Here is a 23725-nt window from a genome sequence, read left to right as displayed (position 1 = left end):
TGCCAGCGCTGCCGCCTCCTCATTGGTCTGGTTCCCGCCAACCAGCACGCGCCTTGTTTGCCCGCCCCCTCGAGGTGTAACCAATGGGGTCGAGGGCCTCCTCTGGTTTGTTGCCAAGCCCGAAAGCCATGCCGGCAGTTGGCGAGTTGGCTGGTGAAGGTCATGCTGCGAGTGTATCTCTGTCAAGCCTCTCGTCCCACCTCCTCCTGTCCCACCTCCCCTTTCCGGTTAGAGTCACAGCCCTGAGTTCTGACTGTGTACAAAGTGGGTGGAGCGGGAGGCTGAGGCGGGGTTGGGGCGGGTAGTGAGGGTGCTGGGCGCCTAGCACGTGCTGAAAGCATTTGCCAGCCTTCCTTCCACCACAAGGCTTATGACCCAATGGGAGAATGGGCAGAGGAATCCCGCACTCAGTGATGAGTGGTCGGCGTACTTCTCCCTAAGAGGCCAGAGGACAAAGGGATCGTGGTTTTGTTCTGTAACATCTCTGCCTCAACTGCTCCATCAAACGTTCTTGGCAGGCAGATTTGGGGGACAGACTGGGGTTGACCTCACTCCCTCAGCTCTTTCCCCACTCTGAGGCAATTCAAAGAAGAGAGAGTCTCAGTCAGTGTCCAGTTACACCCGCAAAGATGCTCACCCCTGCTGATCCTGGAGATGTAAACTAAAACCACGGATCGGGCTTCACACACTAGGATGACAAGCTTCCAAGTGCTTAACCATTCTGAGAGTGGGAGAGTTTAGGAGCAAACCTCTGTGGCGGTGGTGCAAGAAATCCATTTGGGAGGTGATTTGGCAGAATCTATGAAAAGCAACTTACACAGCAGAGACCCCGTGCCCTGCACTCTTCTAAGTGCTGTACGTAAATAGTAATGCTTCCTTGTGACACTCCTAGGACTATAGTACTAATGATTACCAGCCTCTTACAGGTGAGGAAACAGGTACTGAGAGGTTCGGCCACTGGCCCATGGTCTTTTGGCCCATGGGGATAAGTGGTAGAATTGAAGCCAAGCAATCTGACTCCAGAGTCCTTGCTTTGATCCAAAGATCTAAAAAAGCTATTTTTTCCCCCTCTCTCAGGAAGTCCACTGCCTGGCACATCTTCTAAAATTGAGGGTTTATTTCTAAGATGTCTGTTTTACTCCATTGGTCTATGTGTTAATATGGCAGTAACGCACAGTTTTGATTACTGTAGCTTTGTAATGTTTTGAAATCAACAAGTGTGAGTTCTCTACTTTTTCTTTGTCCAAATTGCTTTGCTTATTAAGGATCACTTTAGATTCTACTTAAGTTTTAGGACAAGTTTTTCTATTTCGGTAAAGCATGCTATTGGGATTTTGATAGGGTTTGCAGTGTGTAGATCACTCTGGGTCGTGTGTTAGAAGAACAGATCAAGTGGAGTGTGTGTGTGTGTGTGTGTGTGTGTGTGTGTGTAAAAGAATTGACTCATTCAATTATAGAGGCTGGTAAGTCCCAAGATCTAGAGGGTGAGTTGGCTAGCTGGAGACCCAGAAGGCCAGTGGTTTAGCTCTAGTCCAGGTTAGAAGGCCTAAGAACCAAACCAGTAGAGCTGATATTTCAGTTTGGGTCTAAAGGCAGGAAAAGAAGCTGATGTCCCAGGTTGCCTTTTTGTTTTATTATGACTATCAGCTGATTAGGTAAAGCCCACCCACATTATCGGTGGGGGAGGGGGGGGAATCTGTTTTACCCAGTTGACTGATTTAAATGTTAATCTCATGAAAAAGCACCCTACAGAAACACCCAGAATAATGTTTGACTAAATATCTAGGCACTCTGTGGGACCAGTCAAGCTGACACATAAAATTAACCACCTCAGATAGTTTGGACTTCTTAACAATATTTAGTATTCCAGTCTGTGCAGACAGATGCCTTTCCATTTATTTGTCTTTTTCAGTTTCTTTCAGCAATGTTTTGTAGTTTGCAGTGTACAAGTTTTTTGGCTCCTTGCTTGAGTTTATTCCTCAGTATTTTACCCTTTTTTGCTGCTAATGTCAATGGAATTGTTTTCTTAATTTCCTTTTCAAATTGTTCTTTGTTAGTGTATAGTAATACAACTGAATTTTGCTTTTGGATTTTGTGTCCTACAACTTTGTTGAATTTGTTTACTAGTTCTACCAGTTGTGTGTACGTGTGTGTGTGTGGGCGCGTGTAATCTTTTGAGTTTTGCATGTACAAAATCACGCTCTCTTCAGTAGAGCTAATTTTACTTCTTTCTGATTTGGATGCCTTTTATTTCTTTTGCTTTCCTAACAGCTCTGGCTATGACTTCCAGTTGTCGAATACTAACATAATGGTGAGAGCAGGCTTCCTTGCCTTGTTCCTTACCTTAGAAGAAGAGATTTCAGTTTTTCACCACTGAGGATGATGTTAGTTGTGGCCTTTATTATGTTGAGGTAATTTCTTTCTACTCCTAGTTCTTTGACTGTTTTTTTCTCATGGAGTGATGAATTTCTTATGCATCTATAGAGATGATCATGTGATTTTTGTCCTTCATTCTGTTAATGTGTTTTATTACATTGATTGATTTTTACATGCAACCAAGGGATAAATCCCTTTTGACCATGGTACATGGTCCTTCTAATGTGCCATTGAATTGTTTTGCTAGTATTTTGTTGAGGATTTTTGCATCTGCATTTGTCCGGGAAAGTGGCCTGTAGTGTTCTTTTCTTTTGGTGCCTTTGATATCAGGATAATGCTGGCCTCATAAAATGAGTTTGGAAGTGTTCCCTCTTCTTCAATTTTTTGGAAGCATTTGAGAAAGATTGGTATTAATTCTTTAAATGTTTGCTGGAATTCTCCAGTGATGCTATCAGTTCCTGATTTTGTGTGTGTGGGAGGGAGAGGTTTGTCATTACCAATTCAATCTCATTATTGGTCTATTGGGTTTTCTGTTTCTCCTTGATTCAGTTCTGGTAGATTGTGTGTTTCTAGGAATTTATTCATTTCTTCTAGGTTGTCCAATTTCTTGCCACAATTGTTCATAATATTCTTGTGTAATCCTGTTTGTTATTGTCGCATTGGTTATAATATCCCCTCTTTTATTTATGATTTTAGTAATTTTACTCTTTTTCTCTTAGTTAATCTAGGTAAGTATTTAAAAAAAAATTCTTTGTGTATAAAGAAGTTTGCTCACAACAGTGTTGTTTACAAGGGCAAAAAACCCTGACTGCTACTTACATTTTCATCACAAAAGCTACTAATATCTGTTGAAACTTTACTATGTGCTAGGCCCTCTACATGCATTATGTCATTTAATTCTCACAACAGCCATGTGAGGTAGACACTAATCTTATCCCTATTTTATATACAAGGCACAAACTTGTGATAACTTGTCCAAAGTCAAACATCTAGTAGGTGGTGCAATCAGGATTTAAAGTCTGGTCTTTGGGTTTATATAGATACAAATCTGTGTTATACAACTATTCGAAAAGGAAGCATGTTGCAATAAAAGATATACTGCACTGTTCTAAGCAAGAATTCAAGAAATCTGCAAGTGCCTAAAAACGTTGTATTGAAACATGAATGTCCAGGATGGGTTTCTGGCAACCAGTGGGTGCAATGGCTCAGAAGCTTTTTTTTTTTTTTTTCCTTTGGTTATGGGCCCTGTGTTAGTCTGTTCGAGTTGCCAAAACCAAATACCACAGGCTGGATGGCTTAAACAAAAGACATTTAGTTTCTCATAGTTCGGGATACCAGAAGTCCAAGATCAAGGTGCCAGCAAGTTCAACTCCTGGTGTAGGCACTCCTCTTGTATTGCAGTTGGCCACCTTCCCTCTGTTTCCTCACATGACATTTCCTCTGTGTGTGTATGGAGACAGAGAGAGAGCGCGCGCGAGAGATCTGGTAACTCCTCCTCTTATAAGGATGTCAGGTCCTTTGGGATTAGGGCCCCACTCTTACACCTCTGGATGTGTTGTGCTTGGTCACTCAGTTGTGTCTGACTCTTGGTGGCCCCGTGAACTGTGGCACACCAGGCTCCTCTCTCCATGGGAATTCTCCAGGCAAGAATCCTGGAGTGGGTTGCCATGCCCTCCTCCAGGGGAACTTCCCAACACAGGGATGGAACTCAGGTGTGCCACACTGCAGGTGGGTTCATTACCATCTAGCCACCAGGGAAGCCCAAGAATACTAGATTGGGTAGCGTATCCCTTCTCCAGGGGTACTTCCCGACACGGGAATCAAAACCTATATTGCAGGCAGCTTCTTTACCAGCCCCCTCAGTTAACCCTAATTACCTCTCTAAAGGCTCCATCTCCAAATTCAGTCACATTGAGGGTTAGGGCTTTAAGATAGGCATTTGAGGGCCACACAATTCAGCCCATAATAGGACTCCTTTGAGAATCTATTGAAAGCTCTATACACCCTCCCAAGAAGACTGTATACATTGCCTCCCACAACTCTGCACACAATTTCAGGAAGTTCTTGGAATCCAGGTTGAGAGCCACTGTTCTAGGTCACCTTCCTCTTTTCCCAGGTGGAGAAACGAGAGCTTCAGAAAGGGGAAGTGCTTTTCGTCAGGTTAGGAGAGAGGTAGGTCTCCTGATTGCTCATCAAGTGCTTTTACTCTGCCTTATGTTAGGCCTGTTAGGTCAACAATCCATGGTGACCCCAAAACACTAGCGATTCTGTGGGTGCAGTGAGGGGGAGTGCTTCACCTGGGATGCTCAAGTGAGTGAACAAGGCTCTAGCTATAACTGACAGTAAATGGGACCGGTTTCATTGTTTCAAATTAGTCAGGAGGTTGGGAAGAAGCTGCCCCAGCTTCAACATACATCCACAAGAGTTCTGAGTGTGAGGCGATGCAGGTGCTTCTGTCCTAACAAACAGCCAAGTGGGGACTGAACAGGTAGAGTTGAACTGCCTGCTGGCCTGGACATGGCACTGTCCCTCTCCTCTCAGATTCCTATTTGTACACCCCTCAGGAGTAGACCTGTTAGATTTCTACATGAGATTATCTAGCTCTAATATTCTGTACGTCTGTGATTCTGGGGCAGGAACCATGCGGGACAAATCAGCTGAGGCACGTGGGTCCTAGTTCAGTTCAGTTCAGTCGCTCAGTCGCGTCCCACTCTTTGTGACCCCATGAATTGCACCGCGCCAGGCCTCCCTGTCCATCCCCAACTCCCGGAGCTTACCCAAACTCATGTCCATCGAGTCGGTGATGCCATCCAGCCCTCTCATCCTCTGTCGTCCCATTCTCCTCCTGCCCCCAATCCCTCCCAGCATCAGAGTCTTTTCCAACGAGTCAACTCTTCGCATGAGGTGGCCAAAGTATTAGAGTTTCAGCTTTAGCATCAGTCCTTCCAAAGAACACCCAGGACTGATCTCCTTTAGAATGGCCCTAGAATCATGGGCAAAACAATTTTTTTTTTCAAAATGTCTTCTGATGGTGTGCAAGAATTAGCAATAAAACACATGTAGTTTAAAGAGATGAAAAATCCCGAATAAGCACAAGACCCTTTACACGCTCAGTCATTTAAGGTAAAGTCTCAACAGAAATGTTTCCTCAATTTCTGTTTCAGGTCTATCCTTAAACAGGGAGGCGAATTATAATAGCTGGAATTCTGAACAACAAGGTTAGAGGGTGGAACAGTATTTATAATGGGAAAAGTTATGTTATCTTTAGGCAGAGGGGTGGCCCCAGAAAATGACTCTTGTTTCATTTCATCAATCAACGAGCATTTACAAAACAAGACATTCTTCCTATTGACCCTATCAATGCCACAAACCAGTGTGGAGCCTTCACTTGGGCCACAAGACTAGAAACAAAAGCAGGGGCACTCACTGCGGGGTGGAGGCTAACATTTCAGGAAAATTCTTCCAGCTTTGCTCCCTACAAAGAACAAGGGAAGGGCTTGAAGGGCTGTGCACACCCACCTACTGCTTCTGTGCCAGGGGAAGGTGGGAGCACACCCAGTGTAGCACATCAATGGTCTCAGTTTCTGTCTGAGGAGAAAGAGGAAGACTAGAGCTGCTGATGCGGGGAGCAGGGGTGAAGGTTGGCGTTGAGATAGCAGTGTCAAAAGGGCAAGGGAGATGCAGCGCATCCAACCACCAGCACCAGCACCATCCCCATCACCACCATATTGGCACAAATAAGCTCTTCAGTCTCAGGGGTTAATAGACGAATCACAAAGAACACGAGGAACTCCAAAGGCATGGCATCTGGCCCTTCCCAACCAACGGCGTTAACGATACTGCCCTCGCCTGGTCAAATCGGTGTATTACAGCGCAGGCACATTGCTTTGGATTTTTGGCCTTCATTTCTTTTTCTCAGGTTCTTGGTGCTCCACCTCTGAGAGGAAGTGGATGGGGAGGGGAGAAGTCTCTGAGAAATTGTATCCAAATACATCACTTCTGTGAGTTTCAGCACAAGTTCACAATTAAATTCTGAATGATAATGTACTACCCAAATATGGAATATTTATTAAAAACTGAGATTGATATTATAATTATGTAAGCATCACTTAATTATTTTTCTTTACAAAGGTATGAGTTCTCCAAAATATAGCTATTAATGTAGATGAAATCAGATTTCTAAGCTCAATTAGATATGTTATAAACAAAGAAAGTAACTTTGGTTCTACTTCTGGTTAGAACATAATTACAATATGCTTATACTGGGATGTTATTTCCCTAGGCATTATCTTTTTCCTCAATTATACTGAAATGTAACATAGAGAAGAAGTCACAATATATGTGTGGACTGTAATAATTGATTATCAAGCGTATACCCCCAAGTCACAGAAGAGGATAGTGTTGGCTTCCCCCAAGACTCCTGAAGTTTCCCTGTCTTATCTTAGCCCTATTCCTTATTCAAGGAGAATAGGCACACTCTTCCTTATATACCATCCTTTCTTCCCCTTTCCCCAAAATTTTATAGAGTATATACATGTTCAGTTCAGTTCAGTCGTGTCCAACTCTTTGCGACCCCATGAATCGCACCGCGCCAGGCCTCCCTGTCCATCACCAACTCCCGGAGTTCACTCAAACTCATGTGCATCGAGTTGGTGATGCCATCCAGCCATCTCATCCTCTGTCGTCCCCTTCTCCTCCTGCCCCCAATCCCTCCCAGCATCAGAGTCTTCTCCAATGAGTCAACTCTTCGCATGAGGTGGCCAAAGTATTGGAGTTTCAGCTTCAGCATCAGTCCTTCCGATGAACACCCAGGACTGATCTCCTTTAGGATGGACTCGTTGGCTCTCCTTGCAGTCCAAGGGACTTGCAAAAGGCTTCTCCAAAACCCCAGTTCAAAAGCATCAATTTTTGGGCGCTCAGAGGTGGAGCACCAAGAACCTGAGAAAAAGAAACCAAGGCAAAAAATCCGGAGCGATGTCCCTGCATTGTAATACACCGATGTGACCAGCCGAGGGCAGTATCGTCTAAGGCTGTTTGTTGTTTGTCCTCAAGCAGAAACGGAGACCATTGATGTGCCAGACTGGGTGTGCTCCCACCTTCCCCTGGCACAGAAGCAGTAGGTGGGTGTGCACAGCCCTTCAAGCCCTTCCCTTGTTCTTTGTAGGGAGCAAAGCTGGAAGAATTTTCCTGAAATGTTAGCCTCCACCCCGCAGTGAGTGCCCCTGCTTTTGTTTCTAGGCTTGTGGCCCAAGTGAAGGCTCCACACTGGTTTGTGGCATTGATAGGGTCAATAGGAAGAATGTCTTGTTTTGTAAATGCTCGTTGATTGATGAAATGAAACAAGAGTCATTTTCTGGGGCCACCCCTCTGCCTAAAGATAACATAACTTTCCCCATTATAAACACTGTCCCATCTTCTAACCTTGTTGTCAGGATTTCTGTTTTTGTGCCAGTACCACACTGTTTTGATGACTGTACCTTTGTAGTATAGCCTGAAGTCCTGCTCTGGCTATTCACGGTCTTTTGCGTCTGCATACAATCTTTGTTCTGGTTCTGTGAACAATACCATTGGTAATTTGATAGGGATTCAATTGCAGCAGTAGGTTGCACTGGGTTGTACAGTCATACTGCCAATATTGATTCTCCCAATCCAAGTGATCTCAGAGAGGCAGCCTGTGAGCTGTGGCTTTAAGTTTTCCCCTTTGAAAAAAAGCATTTCTCAAGGAGGCAAAATCTGTGAAAAAGAGGTACAGAGTTTATTGTTAGAGACACAGCACAACAAGTAGGAGAGCACACAGAGAAACGGTTTGCTTAGTTAGGACAGAGAAGGCAATGATACGCACTTGGAGAGAAAAGGTGTGGGCATCTGTCCTAATGAGGAGGAGTGCAGTAAGAGGCAGTTAAGTCATTTATATAGGACAGGCCTTTTCGGTCTTTGTTTACGTTTGGCCAGTTATCCTGTTTCTTTTCTCACACCTGACCTGCCCAAGGACCCTCCACAACATGCATGAACAACTCTATTCCAAGATGCATGCCAGCCCAGAGACCTATAGGGAGACCCCCATAACATCACATGTTATGGGGTGGGGCCCCTTTGTTTTTGACCCCCAAGGAGCCTTTCTGCCCATGTGCAGTGTCTCTCCTGCCCTGAGAATGGGACTTATGTGACCTCTTGATCTTTTACTCAGAGAGTAGCTCCTCTGTCTCTGCCAGAGCTGTTATCTTAAAGTGTCCTCAGGAGACAAAGCCTGATTATTTACCCTGTTACTCTTATTCTATTTCAAAGTGCAAGCTGGAGGCTGATTGTAAACACCTGGACTCAAGCCCACTTGCCTCCTTCCTTGCTGCTGCTGCTGCTGCTAAGTCGCTTCAGTCGTGTCCGACTCTGTGCTACCCCGTAGACAGCAGCCCACCAGGCTCCTCTGTCCCTGGGATTCTCCAGGCAAGAGCACTGGAGTGGGTTGCCATTTCCTTCTCCAATGCATGAAAGTGAAAAGTGAAAGGGAAGTCGCTCAGTCGTGCCTGACTCTTAGCGACCTCGTGGACTGCAGCCTACCAGGCTCCTCCGTCCCTGGGATTCTCCAGGCAAGAGTACTGGAGTGGGGTGCCATTGCCTTCTCCGGCCTCCTTCCTTAGGAAATGTAAAGCAGAGGCCAGTTGTAAATGCTTGGCCTCACAAGAATACGATATTTCTTTCCATCTGTTTATGTCATCTTCAACAGCTCTCATTAGGATGTTATAGATTAGGATCTTTATCCCTTCCCTACCTCTGCCTTTCCCTTTTGGTAATCATAAGTTTTCAAAGTCTGTTTCCATTTTGTTAATAAGTTCATTTGTACAACTTTTTAGGTTCCACGTGTAAGGGACATTTGTCTTTCTCTTTCTGACCTTCTTCACTCAGTATGGCAATCACTATGTCCATCCATGTTGCTGCAAGTGGCATTATTTCATTCTTTTTATGGTTAAGTAATATTCCACTGTATATATGTACCACGTATTCTTTACCCATTCCTCTGTTGATGGATATTTAGGTAGCTACCATGTCTTGGCAGTTGTAAATGGTGCTGCAATCAACATTGGGGTTCATGCATCTTATAGATTTGTGAGTACAGCTCTTTTGTCTCCTTAGGTTTATTCCTTGGCATTTTATTATTTTGATGTGATGGTAAATGGGATTGTTTATTTAGTCTCTCTTTCTGAAATTGCATTGTTAGCGTGCAAAAATGCAAGAAATTTCTGTGCATTCATTTTGTATCCTGCAGTTTTACTGAATTCATTGATGAGCTCTTAATAGTTTTCTGGCAGCATCTTTAGGATTTTCTATGCATAGTAAACTGCAAGCAGTGACAGCTTTCTTTCTTTTCCAACTTGGATTCTTTTATTTCTTTTTCTTCTTTGATTGCTGTGGTTAGAACTTCCCTGACTATATTGAATAAAAGTGGCGAGAGTGGCCATCCTTCTCTTCTTCCTGATCTTAGAAGAAACGCTGTCTTCTTTTTACCATCGAGTATGATGTTATCGGTAGGTTCGTCAAACGTGGCCTTTTTTATGTTCAGATAGGGTCCCTCTATGCCCACTTTCTGGAGAGTTTTATCAGAAATGGATGGTGGACTTTTTTCTAAAGCTTTCTCTGCATCTGTTGAGGTCTATGGATTTGTGGATATTGAAAACTTCTTGCATCACTTGGATGAATCCCACTTGATCATGTTGTGTGGTCCTTCTAATGTACTGCTGGATTTGGTTTGCTACTGTTCTGTTGAGAATTTGGTGCCTCTGTTCATCACTGACATTGCCCTGTAACTTTCTTCTTTGGTGGTGTATTTGTCTGCTTTTGGTATCAGGATGGCGGTGGCCTCATAGGATGAGTCTGGGGAGTGTTCTTTCTCTGCAAGTTTCGGGAATAGTTTCAGGAGGATGGGTATTGACTCTTCACTAAATGCCTGACGGAATTTGCCTCTGAAGTCATGTGGTCCTGGCCTTCTGTTTTCTGGAAAATTTTAAGTCACGGTTTCAATTTCAGTGCATATGATGTGTTTCTTTGTATTTTCTATTTCTTCCTGGTTCATACTTGGAAAATTGTACCACTCTAATAATTGGTCCATTTCTTCCAAGTTGTCCATTTCACTGGCATATACTTGCTTCCTGTATTCTCTTACAATCCTGTGTATTTCTGTGATGTCAGTTGCAACTTCCTTCTCCACGTCTAATTTTATTGAATTTAACCCTCTCCCTTTTATTCTTGATGGGTCTGGCAAAAGGTCTATCACTTTTGCTTATCCTCTCAAAGAACCAGCTTTTAGTTTTATTCACTTCAGTTCAGTCACTCAGTTGTGTCTGACTATTTGCAACCCCATGGAGTACAGCACGCCAGCCTTCCCTGTCCATCACCAACTCCTGGAGCTTACTCAAACTCATGTCCGTCGCGTCAGTGATGTTCCCCAATCATCTCATCCTCTGTCATCCCCTTCTCCTCTCACCTTCAATCTTTCCCAGCATCATGGTCTTTTCCAATGAGTCAATTCTTCACATCAGGTGGCCAAAGTAGTTTCATTGACCTCATCTATTGCTTTCTTAATCTCTGTTACATGTATCTCTGCTCTGATCTTGGATTTCTTCCCTTCTGTTAACTTTCCATTTTATTTGTTCTTTTTTCACTCATTGCTTTAGGTGTAAGATTAGGTTGTTTATTTGAGGTTTTTCTTGTTTCCTGAGGTAAGATGGTATTGCTATAAAATTCTCTCTTAACTGCTTTTGCTGCATCCCCCAGGCTTTGTGTTTTCCCTTTCATTACTCTATAGGTATATTATGATTTACTCTTTGATTTCTTCAGTGACTTAGCCTCCACATGTTTGTTTTTTTTCCTACAGTTTTTTTTTTTTGTTTTTTTTTTTGGTGCAGTTGATTTCTACTTTTTACCATTGTTTAATAATATGGGTTTGTTGTTGTTGTTCAGTCGCCCAGTCGTGTCTGACTCTTGGCGACCCCATGGGCTGCAGCTTGCCAGGCCTCCGTGTCCCTCACCATCTCCTGAAGTTTGCCTAAGTTCATGTCCATTGCATGGGTGATGACATCCAGCCATCCAGCCATCCCACCCTCTGATGCCCTCTTCTCCTTCTGTCCTCAGTCTTTCCCACCATCAGGGACTTTTCCAATGAGTCAAGCTGTTCGCATCAGATGACCAAAATACTGGACTTTCAGCTCAGCATCAGTCCTTCCCAATGAGGATTCAGAGTTGGTTCCCCTTAAGATTGACTGGTTTGATTTCCTTGCTGTCCAAGGGCCTCTCAGGAGTCTTCTCCAGCACCACAGTTCAAAGGCATCAGTTCTTTGGTGCTCCACCTTCTTTACGCTCCAGTCTCACAACCGTACATGCCCACTGGGAAGACCATAGCCTTGACTATATGGATCTTTGTCGGCAGAGTAATGTCTCTGATTCTCAACACACCGTCTAGGTTTGTCATAGCTTTCCTGCCAAGAAGCAAACGTCTTCTGACTTCATGGCTTCAGTGACCATCCGCAGTGATTTTAGAGCCCAAGAAGAGGAAATCTGTCACCATTTCTACCTTCCCGCCTCTATTTGCCATGAAGCAATGGGGTGGGATACCGTGATCATTTTTTTTTTTCAATATTTAGTTTTAAGCCGGCTTTTCCCACTCTCCTCCTTCACCCTCATCAAGAGGCTCTTTAGTTCCTCTTCCCTTTCTGCCATTAGAGTGGTATCATCCGCGTATCTGAGGTTGTTGAGGTTTCTCCTGCCTATCTTGATTCCAGCTGGCAAATCATCCAGCCCGGCATTTCTCATGATGTGCTCAGCATATAGAGTAAACAAACAGGGTGACAGCAGACAGCCCTGTCGTACCCCTTTCTCAGTGCTGAACCAGTCAGTTGTTCCATACAGTGTGTGTTTCTTCTTGACCCACATACAGGTTTCTCAGGAGACAGGTAAGATGGCCTGGTATTCCCATCTCTTGAAGAGCTTTCCACAGCTTTTTATGATCCACACAGACACAGGCTTTGGCGTAGTTGATGAAACAGAGGTAGATGGTTTCCTGGAATTCCCTTGGTTTCCCTATGATCCAGCGAATGTTGGCAGTTTGATCTCTGGTTGCTCTTCCTTTTCTAAACCCAACCTGGACATCTGGATGTTCTTGGTTCACATAATGCTGAAGGCTAGCATGCAAGATTTTAAGCATTTCCTTACTAGCATGGCAGTTCAGTTCAGTTCAGTGGCTCAGTCGTGTCCGACTCTTTGCAATCCCATGAATCGCAGCACGCCAGGTGTCCCTGTCCATCGCCAACTCCCGGAGTTCACTCAGACTCACGCCCATCGAGTCAGTGATGCCATCCAGCCATCTCATCCTCTGTCGTCCCCTTGTCCTCCTGCCCCCAATCCCTCCCAGCATCAGAGTCTTTTCCAGTGAGTCAACTCTTCGCATGAGGTGGCCAAAGTACTGGAGTTTCAGCTTTAGCATCATTCCCTCCAAAGAAATCCCAGGGCTGATCTCCTTCAGAATGGACTGGTTGGATCTCCTTGCAGTCCAAGGGACTCTCAAGAGTCTTTTCCAACACCATAGTTCAAAACCATCAATTCTTCGATGCTCAGCTTTCTTCACAGTCCAACTCTCACATCCATACATGACCACTGGAAAAACCATAGCCCTGACTAGACGGACCTTTGTTGGCAAAGTAATGTCTCTGCTTTTCAATAGGCTATCTAGGTTGGTCATAACTTTCCTTCCACGGAGTAAGTGTCTTTTAATTTCATGGCTGCAGTCACCATCTGCAGTGGTTTTGGAGCCCCTGGAAATAAAGTCTGACACTGTTTCCACTGTTTCCTCATCTATTTGCCATGAAGTGATGGGACCAGATGCCATGATCTTCGTTTTCTGAATGTTGAGCTTTAAGCCAACTTTTTCACTCTGCTCTTTCACTTTCATCAAGAGGCTTTTGAGTTCCTCTTCACTTTCTGCCATAATGGTGGTGTCATCTGCGTATCTGAGGTTATTGATATTTCTCCCAGCAATCTTGATTCCAGCTTGTGTTTCTTCCAGCCCAGCGTTCCTCATGATGTACTCTGCATATAAGTTAAATAAGCAGGGTGACAATATATAGCCTTGACGTACTCCTTTTCCCATTTGGAACCAGTCTGTTGTTCCATGTCCAGTTCTAACTTTTGCTTCCTGACCTGCATATAGGTTTCTCAAGAAGCAGGTCAGGTGGTCTGGTATTCCCATGTCTTTCAGAATTTTCCACAGTTTATTGTGATCCACACGGTCAAAGGCTCTGGCATAGTCAATAAAGCAGAAATGGATGTTTTTCTGGAACTCTCTTGCTTTTTCCATGATCCAGCAGATGTTGGCAGTTTGATCTCTGGTTCCTCTGCCTTTTCTAAAACCAGCTTGAACATCCGGAAGTTCACGGTTCACGTATTGCTGAAGCCTGGCTTGGAGAATTTTGAGCATTACTTTACTAGCGTGTGAGATGAGTGCAATTGTGTGGTAGTTTGAGCATTCTTTGGCATTGCCTTTCTTTGGGACTGGAATGGAAACGGACTTTTTCCAGTCCCGCGGCCACTGCTGAGTTTTCCAAATTTGCTGGCATATTGAGTGCAGCACTTTCACAGCATCATCTTTCAGGATTTGAAATAGCTCAACTGGAATTCCATCACCTCCACTGGCTTTGTTCGTAGTGATGCTTTCTAAGGCCCACTTGACTTCACATTCCAGGATGTCTGGCTCTAGGCATGGCAGACGAGTGCAATTGTCCAATGGTTAGCACATTCTTTGGTACTACTCTTTTTGGGAATTGGGATGTGGATTGACTTTTTCCAGTCCTGTGGCCACTGGTAGGTCTTCCAGGTTTGCTAACATATTGGATGCAACACTTGATGGCATCATCCTTTAGGGTTTTGAGAAGTTCTACTGGAATTCTGTCGCATCCACTAGCTTTATTAAGAGCAGTGCTTCCTAAGGCCCACTTGACGTCACTCTCCAGAATAGGTGGCTCTGGGTGGTGACCACACCATCGCAGTAATCCAGTACATTAAGATCTTTTTTGGACAGTTCTTCTGTGTATTCTTTCCATATCTTCTTGATCTTTTCAGCATCTACTAGGTCTCTTCCGTTTCTGTCCTTTGTTGTGCCCATCTTTGGGAAAAATATTCCCTTGATATCTCCAGTTTTCCTGAAGAGATCTCTAGTATTTCCTCTTCTGTTGTTTCTTCTAGTTTTATACACTGTTCGTTGAAGAAGGCCTTCTTGTCTCTCCGTGCTGTTCTTTGGAAATCTGCGTTTAGTTTGGTATACCTGTCTCTTTCTCCCTTGATCTTTGCTTCTCTTCTTTCTTTAGCTATTTGTAAGGCCTCCTGCCACTTTGCCTTCTTGCTTTCCTTTTTCATTTTGATGGTTTTGTTCACAGCCTCCTGTACAGTATAACAGACCTCAGTCCATCGTTCTTCAGACACACTGTTTACAAGTTCTAATCCCTTGAATCTATTTGTCGCCTCTGCTGCATTATCACAGTGGATTTGACTAAGTCATACCTGACTGGTCTAGAAGTTTTCACCACATTTTTAGGTTAAGCTTGAATTTTGCTATGTGAATCTGATGATCCGAGCCACAGTCAACTCCAGGTCTTGTTTTTTTCTGACTATATACGGATTCTCCCTCTTCAGTTACAAAGACTGTAATCAATTTGATTTTGGTAGTGGCCATTTGGTGATGACCATGCGTAAAACTGTCTCATGTGCTGTTGAAAAAGGGTATTAGTATCTCAATAATATGGAATTATTAAGATACAACTTCCTTACAAGGTCTCTGAGCCACTCTAAGCACATCCTCTTATGGTACCACCACCACAGTCGAAACGAAAAACTCTTTCATCACCTGCAAAATTGCTTCTGGGCTTTTGTAGTTTAACCCCTATGTCAATCCCCAGATGCAGGCAACACTCAATCTGTTTTCTCTCTATATAGTTTGGCCCCCTCAAGAATGTGAAGTAAATGGAATAGGCAGTAGATAGACCTATCCTTGAGGATTCTGTGAGGGAAAAGGATATATAGGTGACTCCTGGATGTGCAATGTACATGGCACCTGAGTATAGTGCCATGGGTTGATCGTTACCTACCTGTTCGTCAGATTGAAGGCTTACACTCTCCATAATGTGTATATGTATTGTCTGTTTAACTCATATTTAATTCAATGCAATTTCTCTTCTATGTTTGCAAGGGTTGTTTTATGGAATAGAAATGGTAAATCTTGGAAAAGAAAGTGCATCTTCTTTGTAAAAGTCCTCCATCTGCATCTGAGCAGTACTTACCAGGACGTCAACATCGCACAAGCACAGGTACGACAAGCACACTGTAGTCATTCAAACGCTGCTCCCTGGGTCACACAGGGACAGCCCACATGGCAACCCCGGCAGCCCCATAGTGCCCGGCCGGACCTGCCCATTGGAGGTGAGAGTCTCCTCACTTTAAGTCAGCTGAGTAGCAGCCTTTATTGCATCTGCAAGCTTAACCAACTGCTATCATACAAAGGAATATATAAGCCAACTGCAAGGATTAGGAGTCGGACATTTTGGGGCATGATTACTGTGCCCACCCAAGCCAGCGCTGTCTTCAGGGCTCATCTACTCTAAATTCTTTGTTTGTGCCAGTCTCCCTCAAGAGTCCAGAGAAAGCAGTAGACCTGGGGCTGGTGCTGGTGGGCTGGGGGTGTGACGGGGAGGAAGCATCTTCCCTGGAGTTGGCTAGGCAGCAGAACCAGGCAGGATAGGGCCTAGGGCTCTCCAAGGCAGCTGCCGCTGTCTCCCAGGCTGGAGAACGGGCATGAGGGGGAAAGGCGACAGGGGTGCACTGAATGAGGCTGGGCTTCGGCCTTCCTCCTACCCTCTGGGGCACAGATGTATTTCTTTAGCCTATGCCTCAGGCCCTGCCACAGATCTCCCGCTGGAAGTGGATGGCTTGGGGCTGAGCCACGGCCTGTGATGTATATGTTTCCAGCAACATTATAGTGAGGTACTTGGTCTGAACTGTGGGCTCAGAGGAGGGAAGGGAGCCTGGTAAAAAGTGAATGAGGGGTTGTGCCCATGCCCTCCCACCTCCCCTTCCATGAGCTTCTCCACTTCCTCACCCTGGTGACCACAGTCCCAGGCCCCTCTCTGCCCAAGGGTGGTGCTGATGCTGGTGCTGGCCTTCTCCCTGGGCACAACTTTCCTACATGTCTCGGTGGGCAGAAAGCTCAGCTGGAAGGTCTCTGCCAATCTAACTCACCCAAACAACAGCGAGATGTGCTATGCTGCTGCTGCTAAGTCGCTTCAGTCGTGTCCGACTCTGTGAGACCACGTAGACGGCAGCCCACCAGGCTTCCCGTCCCTGGGATTCTCCAGGCAAGAACACTGGAGTGGGTCGCCATTTCCTTCTCCAATGCATGAGAGTGAAAAGTGAAAGTGAAGTCGCTCAGTCGTGTCCGACTCTAGCGACCCCATGGACTGCAGCCTACCAGGCTCCTCCGTCCATGGGATTTTCTAGGCAAAAGTACTGGAGTGGGGGTGCCATTGCTTTCTCTGAGATGTGCTATACCACCAGGCAATAACCACTGGAGCAGCTGTAAACTAAGTGATCAAGCCCACCTGCTCCAGGGAGGGGTCTGACTGGAAGGAGTAAGTCCCACGCATGTTCTTTTCTGACCCTGAGGTCTGTGACTGTCCCAACCCTCGTGCTCTGTCCACCTGACCTCATGCTATGAGCCCCAGAAGGAAGTCAACGTGAGAATATGGGGGAAGGGCGGACCCAAGTGCTCCCCATTGCTCAGGTGCAGTCACCCCTAACTCCCCACAAGTAACCCAGGTTTGGGGGGGGGGTCTCCTGTTTCTAAGATGGGCAGCCATGCCCCCGGAGCCACCTTCCCATTTTCACTCATCCACATCCTCAGCAGTTGGCAGACATCACAGAATCACAAGGTAGGATCCAGTGCCTCTTCCAGCGACTCCAACATTTTGAGATGTCCTGTCCTGAGGTTTGGTGAACTGCATCCTCCCCTTCTATGTTTTGGGAACGTGGCAACACCCCTTGAATAAAGGAGATCCAACCCTTCCTTTGGCTCACTCAATGCCTTACAGAATCTGGACCAGTCTCTACTTCCATTACTCCCTGATTCACATCTTTCTGCCTCAAGGGGCATTATCCCTGACGGCTTTTATTCACACACAGAGATGCCCAGGCACCGACTTTGAATGTGCATCGTACCCTCTTTTGTGAAATAAAACCATGGTCTTTCAGGAAGGGAGTCAGGCAGAACCTACCCTCACTTCACTCAAATACAAATGTGTCTCTCTGAGTCGCAGGCTGGCACAGCCCTGGGGTCTTGGCTGAGAGAAGGAAGTCCTCCCCAAACTTCAGGGCGGGGGGCAGAGGGGGGGTGGAATTGAACATGGATTTCAGACTTAGTCTTGTGTGCCCTAACAAGTAGTCTGGGAGACTGAGCTGGGACACTCTGGGAAGTATCATTTGCAGGAAAATCTATGTCATGGGGCCGGTGGAACAGTATTTGATGGAGACCCTGTAAGAACACAGACTTACCAACCATACTTGTCATAGAGCCTGACGGGCCTGTTTCCACTCAAGGGCAGAGAGACATCCAGGCTGCAGGAGTGTAGGCTGGTCAGCTGGCTAGGGCAGGGAGGCCATGAAAGCTCCAAGGACTGGACCATCCATCTCTAGCTGTCAGGGTGCACTCTGCCCCAGATTGGCACCAGACGCCTCTCCTGACTTCCAGCTCGGCAACTAACCTGAGCTTTTCTCCTGTGTTCCCCCTACCTTCGCTCCTGCTCCCCAGTTCACTGGGTCCAAGATTCATCCTCATGCCCTTTACTGAACCCGAGGAAGGGGAAGCGAAAGTTTTGGTGCCTGAGTCTCGGGGATGAGTGCTAAAGAGGAGAGGGGGAGAGTATGCAGGTTCCTGCTGCAAGGTGGCACCAGGGGGTGGGGTAGGGACTCCACTGAGAGGGGAGGGCCCGGGAAGGGGGAAGATGAGCACACCTGTGCCTGTTACCACCTGCTTAAGTAAACACGCAGGCAAGGTCATCGATGGCAAGCCAGGGGAGGGATCGAGGGTGCTCTGACAGGAAGGCAGAGTGGTCAGGGTAAGCAGGACAATGAGTGCAGTGAGGGAAGGGTGAAAGACTGGAGCTCTGTAAGGGGGTCACGAGTTCCTTCTGACAGGGAGGCAGAATGGCAGCAATGAATGGAAACTGCTAAACCCCAGAGGAGGGTGTTTAGAGAACTAGAAGAGGGCCTTCAGGGAAAAGGGAGGACGTGCCAATGTGGCCAGACAGAGCCCACACAGATGGGCGCGCTCCGCTGGCCTGACGGCCTGGATGGTAGCAGAGGCTGACCCAGAGTCCCCACCACGGATTCCAGAGGTACTGTTCTGGAAAATGTTCTGATGTGGAACAGCTCCCCACCAGGCCTGTCCCACTCCCTTAACCCCTACCCCCCAGAGAGAGGGCAGAACACAGAATAGGAGAAGTCCTTTAATCAGAAACTGCTGTGGCAAAACCAATGCAATATTGTAAAGTAAAATAAATTAATTAATTAAAAAAAAACACAACTGCTGTGAGACTGGGGCAGAGAGGGGGCAAAACAAGGGGCAGAGGACGCTCTGGTGGAGGCAGAACAAGAGGCAACAGGCTTGGCCACAGCTTGCCGGCCCCGGAGGTAACAGCTGCTCCTCTTGCAGGAAGATACTGGGCTCAACCTGTGAAACAGCAGTCAGGGAAGAGCCTCAAGCCAGGGCCAGCCCACAGCCCTGCTCAACAGCCAACGTTGTGGGAAGGGGTATGGAACGTGTAACACTCACTTCAAGGGATCCGGAACTTCTCAGCCAGGTGCTGCAAGGAGGCTGCAACAGGGAGAGGCATAAACAGGTGCTCCAGACAGACGGACATAGAAGCCTGTCCCCCTGTCCCCGTGGGGAACCACCTAGCCCTGCAACCTGAAACCCACGTACCCCCAGCCCTGATGCAAAGAAAGAGCTCTGGGCCCGATCGGGCCCCACTGCCGGAATTAAACGTGGAGCCATTTCCTAAAAGGAAATAAAATGTGCCAGCAGCCCTCAAGCTTGGGGCCACGCCCAAACCATTCAAAAATTGTCTCGCAAAATATCCAACAAGAACCTTAGAGGCCACACCAGATCACCAAGGCATCTCTACAAGTCCTATCAGAAGGAACTCTCTAGGACTCGAATGGCTGGCAGAGCGTGCACGCAGTCCACACAGTACGTTGTTACTTGTCCGCACGCCCAGCCCAACATGCACCGCACGCTCCAGGGGCAGGCTTGCTAGGTTCTCCTCCCCACAGGAATGCTGCTCCCTGCGAGGCCCCCTGCACTTGCAGCCCACCCCACCCCAAGGGCCCACCCCGCTTCTGCACTAAGAACCCGCCGCTCTCTGTCCCTGGTTCCTCATACCAAGTTGCTTCTTAAGGTCGTCTATTTCTTTCTCTAGCACCAGACACTAGGCCAGCAGACACAGGAGGAAGAGAAATGGTTAGTATACACCCGGCTCCCCTCTCCTCCTCCTCCTCTCCTCTCCCCCGGGCCCTCCATCCCAAAGCCAGGTATCCAGACTGGCAAGGGAAAGACTTTCCTCAGTGGAAAGGAGGTGGGCTCCCTCCCTGGGGTATGGGATGGGGCCAGGGGGCAGGCGGGGAGGGGGCCCACACATGTCAGTTGTACTTGGACCCAGATCCCACCATGGGGTTTGGGTGTGCATTTCCAGGAGTCAGAAGAAGCATTACCCGAGGACAGCCGTGCCTTCCGGGTGGCTGCTGCTGCCTTTTCGGTCTTGGGTGATGGTCAGCTGGTTTCTGGTCACCTGACAGGGAAATGACACACAATCCAGCTTCCCAGGCTCCCAGTGAGGTGGAAAGGGCCAAGCAGGGTCTAACGCGAGGTGAGGCAGTACCACCCTCTGCTAGCATCAAGCCTCCCCTGCTCTGCCCGGCAGGCAGCCCAAACCTTTTCTCTGGGCCTGCCCCTCCTATTCCGCAGGGGCAGCCATTTCACCACGATGGTCGCCAAAGACTGTGGTTCTGGGTTCGAGCCTCCCAGAGCGGCAGCCACAGCCAGCACCTGGGAGAGCAATGTGGGCGAACAGCACTTCACAGAAAAGCCTATTAGCCTGCAGGTCTACGCCCAGAGTAGCTGTTGGGGCACTGCCACCAATCACCCCTGCCAAACAAATCCCACACAGAAGGTGATGGGGCCAGGGCCAGCCCTGTTGACACCCTGTTTCCCATGGGAGAAGTGGCCTGAGAGCAAGGCTGAGCCCCCAGAAAAGAGAGAGTGAGTCAGAGACAGAGGTTTCTGCCCTCACCCCTGGTCTCCACCCCCCAAATCAAAACCCAGGACACTCACCTGAGGGGCCAGGCCCTCCGGGCATGACTTCTCCCTTGTTCATGGCCATGCGCTCTGAGTTTCCTGAATCCTGCCCGCCTCTGATGCTGAGGTTGGCGGTGCTGGGTTCTCCATGATGCACCCGTGGACAAGATGGCCACGGCCTGTCAGTGGTCAGCTAAAAACAAAGATTTCTCACTGATCTGGAGTAAGGACGTGTGTGTACCAGTGCATTTATGTGTCTATGTCTGTGTGTGAGAGAGCTCGTATGAGTCAAGACCGAGCTGAGGCAGGGAATTGGAAAGAGAATTGAAAGGCTGATCTCTTTAGCACATTCTCCGTCAGTCAGCCCCAGGCCAGCAGGCAGAGCTGAGCAGGGGACAACAGTGTGGCACTGAGAAAGCCCGGGGTCCCTGCAAGGAAGGTTTGGGGAACAGCCAGGAAGCAGGATTCAGGAAAGTGATGCGTCTCAACACCGAAGCTCTGTGAAGCTTTTAAGGGGTCCCCTCAAATCAATTCCCTTCCACGCCAGCCCCAGCCTCGTGGAGGAGGCTGGAAACAGGCCACGGGTGGAGAACCGAGCCCAGCACACCCAAAGTGCTACCTTAACGTTTGTCCCTAGTAAAAGGACCCCAATCTGGCATCCTAATGACCCCGTGACTGAGGGTCACCCAGTGATGACCCCTGAGGAATGGAGAGAGGGGAGCACGGGGTGAAGACGTGTGTCCTGGGGAGGGTGGGAGGGGAAGAGTGGGGAGAGAGGAGGGGCCTGGCCTACTCACTTGGCCCTTTGTGGCTGGGTCTCTATTTGGGTCGTTGTCTTCTCCTGACACCGCCGTTGCTGCCACCGACTCCCGGGCCCGCCTAGCCACGGATTTCTTCCTGGCGCCGGTGTGCTTGGACTCTTTGGCTCCCCCAGGGACCAAGGCATACTTCTGGGACCTCCCACGCAGCGGGATGCCGGAGATTGGGGGTAAGGTGGCCGGAGCCAGGGGAGTGGCCGAGATTCCCCGTCCCCAGGAAGGGAAGGTTCTCCCCAGGGCAGGTTTGGAGACGGCCCCAAGGGATTTCTCCTCCTGGACCCTCTTCCTCCTAGGACTGGGCCGCGGCAGCCTGCCTGTAGCGGCAGCTGCAGTAGCTGCTGCTGCTGCTACTCCCGGGTAGCTGGGCAGGCTGCCCCCCTTCCCCCCGAGTACGCTCTGCATTTTCTTAGGAGGTGAGATGTCCTCCTGCTCTGCATCGCCCTGCTTGCCCTGCCTTTCCACAACCGAAATCAATCCTCGCGGAGCCGAGGACAGGCAAATGCCTGGCAAGTTAGGGAGATTCTCCCTGCCTTGGACTTTCGAGTGTCTGGGTGTGTCCCCAGGATCCTTGGGGCTGTTCAGCTTGGCCTGGCCTCCGTCTTTGGGATACATGCTCACCCTCATAGGCTGTATCTCACTGCACTCATCAGAGGACTCGGAGTCGGAGAACAGCCTGGCTGGGCTTACTGAGGGGGGCCACGGGCGATCCACAGCCACGTTCAACCTACTCTTAGTGCTTCTCTTAGGGTTCCCCCAGACCCGGCCCGTCCTGGGCCTGCCGACCCGGAGAGGGCTGGCCTCAGCCCGTGCCGCTTCCCCACACCTCTGGGCGGCTGCGCCTCGACTGCCGAGACACGCCTCCACGTCCAGCAAGGCAGACACGTGGCCGACCGCCTGGCTCTCCGGGGACATGTGTCTGAGGATGCCCCGCAAGTCCAGGTCGGCCAGCTGCCGCACGATGGCCTGCAATGACTCGTCAGATAGCTGCAGGGCGTACCCTGTGTCGTCGGCCGGGGAGCCAGGTCGGCCTTCGCAGCCCAACAGCACCGGCCCTCCCGCTTCCAGCACCTCCCGCTCTGACTCGAAGCCCTCAGGGTCTGGGAAGCCATCCCCGCCCTCACCCTCGCCGCTTCGCGGTGCCCCCGGCTCGGGGCCGGGGTCGGGGCCGGGTCCCCGCGGGGCTGTGGAGCCGGCCTCAAGGCCGCTGGTCTGCTCCCCGCACTCTGAGCCAAAATCCGGTCCGCAAACAAGCTCCTCATCATCCGAGGAGCTCATGTCGCGATCTGGGTGGCCTCCGGACCTGGGGCGGTGACGGTTTATCAACCGGGTCGCGGTGGCGGCTGTGATGGCGGTCGGGGCAGCTGCGGCGGGTGGCGTCTGGAGGTGCCGTCAAGCACCACAGGCACCGCACGCGAGAGGTGGTCGCAAACGACGCGAGGCTTTCAGCGTGCCAGCGCTGCCGCCTCCTCATTGGTCTGGTTCCCGCCAACCAGCACGCGCCTTGTTTGCCCGCCCCCTCGAGGTGTAACCAATGGGGTCGAGGGCCTCCTCTGGTTTGTTGCCAAGCCCGAAAGCCATGCCGGCAGTTGGCGAGTTGGCTGGTGAAGGTCATGCTGCGAGTGTATCTCTGTCAAGCCTCTCGTCCCACCTCCTCCTGTCCCACCTCCCCTTTCCGGTTAGAGTCACAGCCCTGAGTTCTGACTGTGTACAAAGTGGGTGGAGCGGGAGGCTGAGGCGGGGTTGGGGCGGGTAGTGAGGGTGCTGGGCGCCTAGCACGTGCTGAAAGCATTTGCCAGCCTTCCTTCCACCACAAGGCTTATGACCCAATGGGAGAATGGGCAGAGGAATCCCGCACTCAGTGATGAGTGGTCGGCGTACTTCTCCCTAAGAGGCCAGAGGACAAAGGGATCGTGGTTTTGTTCTGTAACATCTCTGCCTCAACTGCTCCATCAAACGTTCTTGGCAGGCAGATTTGGGGGACAGACTGGGGTTGACCTCACTCCCTCAGCTCTTTCCCCACTCTGAGGCAATTCAAAGAAGAGAGAGTCTCAGTCAGTGTCCAGTTACACCCGCAAAGATGCTCACCCCTGCTGATCCTGGAGATGTAAACTAAAACCACGGATCGGGCTTCACACACTAGGATGACAAGCTT

The 23725-nt window shown here is 48.6% G+C and overlaps 1 protein-coding gene across 1 annotated transcript; it reads right to left on the bottom strand.

The window, feature by feature from the left end:
• Positions 1 to 18875: 18875 nt before the first annotated feature.
• Positions 18876 to 22986, bottom strand: LOC129638875 (uncharacterized protein CXorf49 homolog). The gene is made up of 6 exons (XM_055563594.1): positions 21553 to 22986; positions 20792 to 20948; positions 20173 to 20249; positions 19844 to 19889; positions 19235 to 19276; positions 18876 to 19132 (listed from the first exon to the last, which is right to left on the bottom strand). Exons 1-5 carry the CDS (start codon positions 22846 to 22848, stop codon positions 19236 to 19238), a joined length of 1617 nt encoding a protein of 538 aa, XP_055419569.1. The 5' UTR covers positions 22849 to 22986; the 3' UTR covers positions 18876 to 19132; position 19235.
• Between the last annotated feature and the right edge of the window lie 739 nt (positions 22987 to 23725).

The sequence above is a fragment of the Bubalus kerabau genome, chromosome X (genome assembly GCF_029407905.1).
Source record: "Bubalus kerabau isolate K-KA32 ecotype Philippines breed swamp buffalo chromosome X, PCC_UOA_SB_1v2, whole genome shotgun sequence".
Lineage (NCBI taxonomy): Eukaryota > Metazoa > Chordata > Mammalia > Artiodactyla > Bovidae > Bubalus > Bubalus kerabau.
Note: the sequence above shows the minus strand (reverse complement) of the source record. Positions and strands in the feature narration are given on the sequence as shown.

What these genes read in the sequence shown, in the direction of transcription:
- LOC129638875 (XM_055563594.1), bottom strand. Translation starts at nt 22,848, where the DNA reads ATGAGCTCCTCGGATGATGAGGAGCTTGTTTGCGGACCGGATTTTGGC. An exon ending in GAAGGCACGGCTGTCCTCGG is followed by an intron (nt 19,890 to 20,172) that starts GTAATGCTTCTT and finishes CTGCTGGCCTAG; the next exon opens with TGTCTGGTGCTAGAGAAAGA. An exon ending in CGACCTTAAGAAGCAACTTG is followed by an intron (nt 19,277 to 19,843) that starts GTATGAGGAACC and finishes TCCCTGTTGCAG; the next exon opens with CCTCCTTGCAGCACCTGGCT.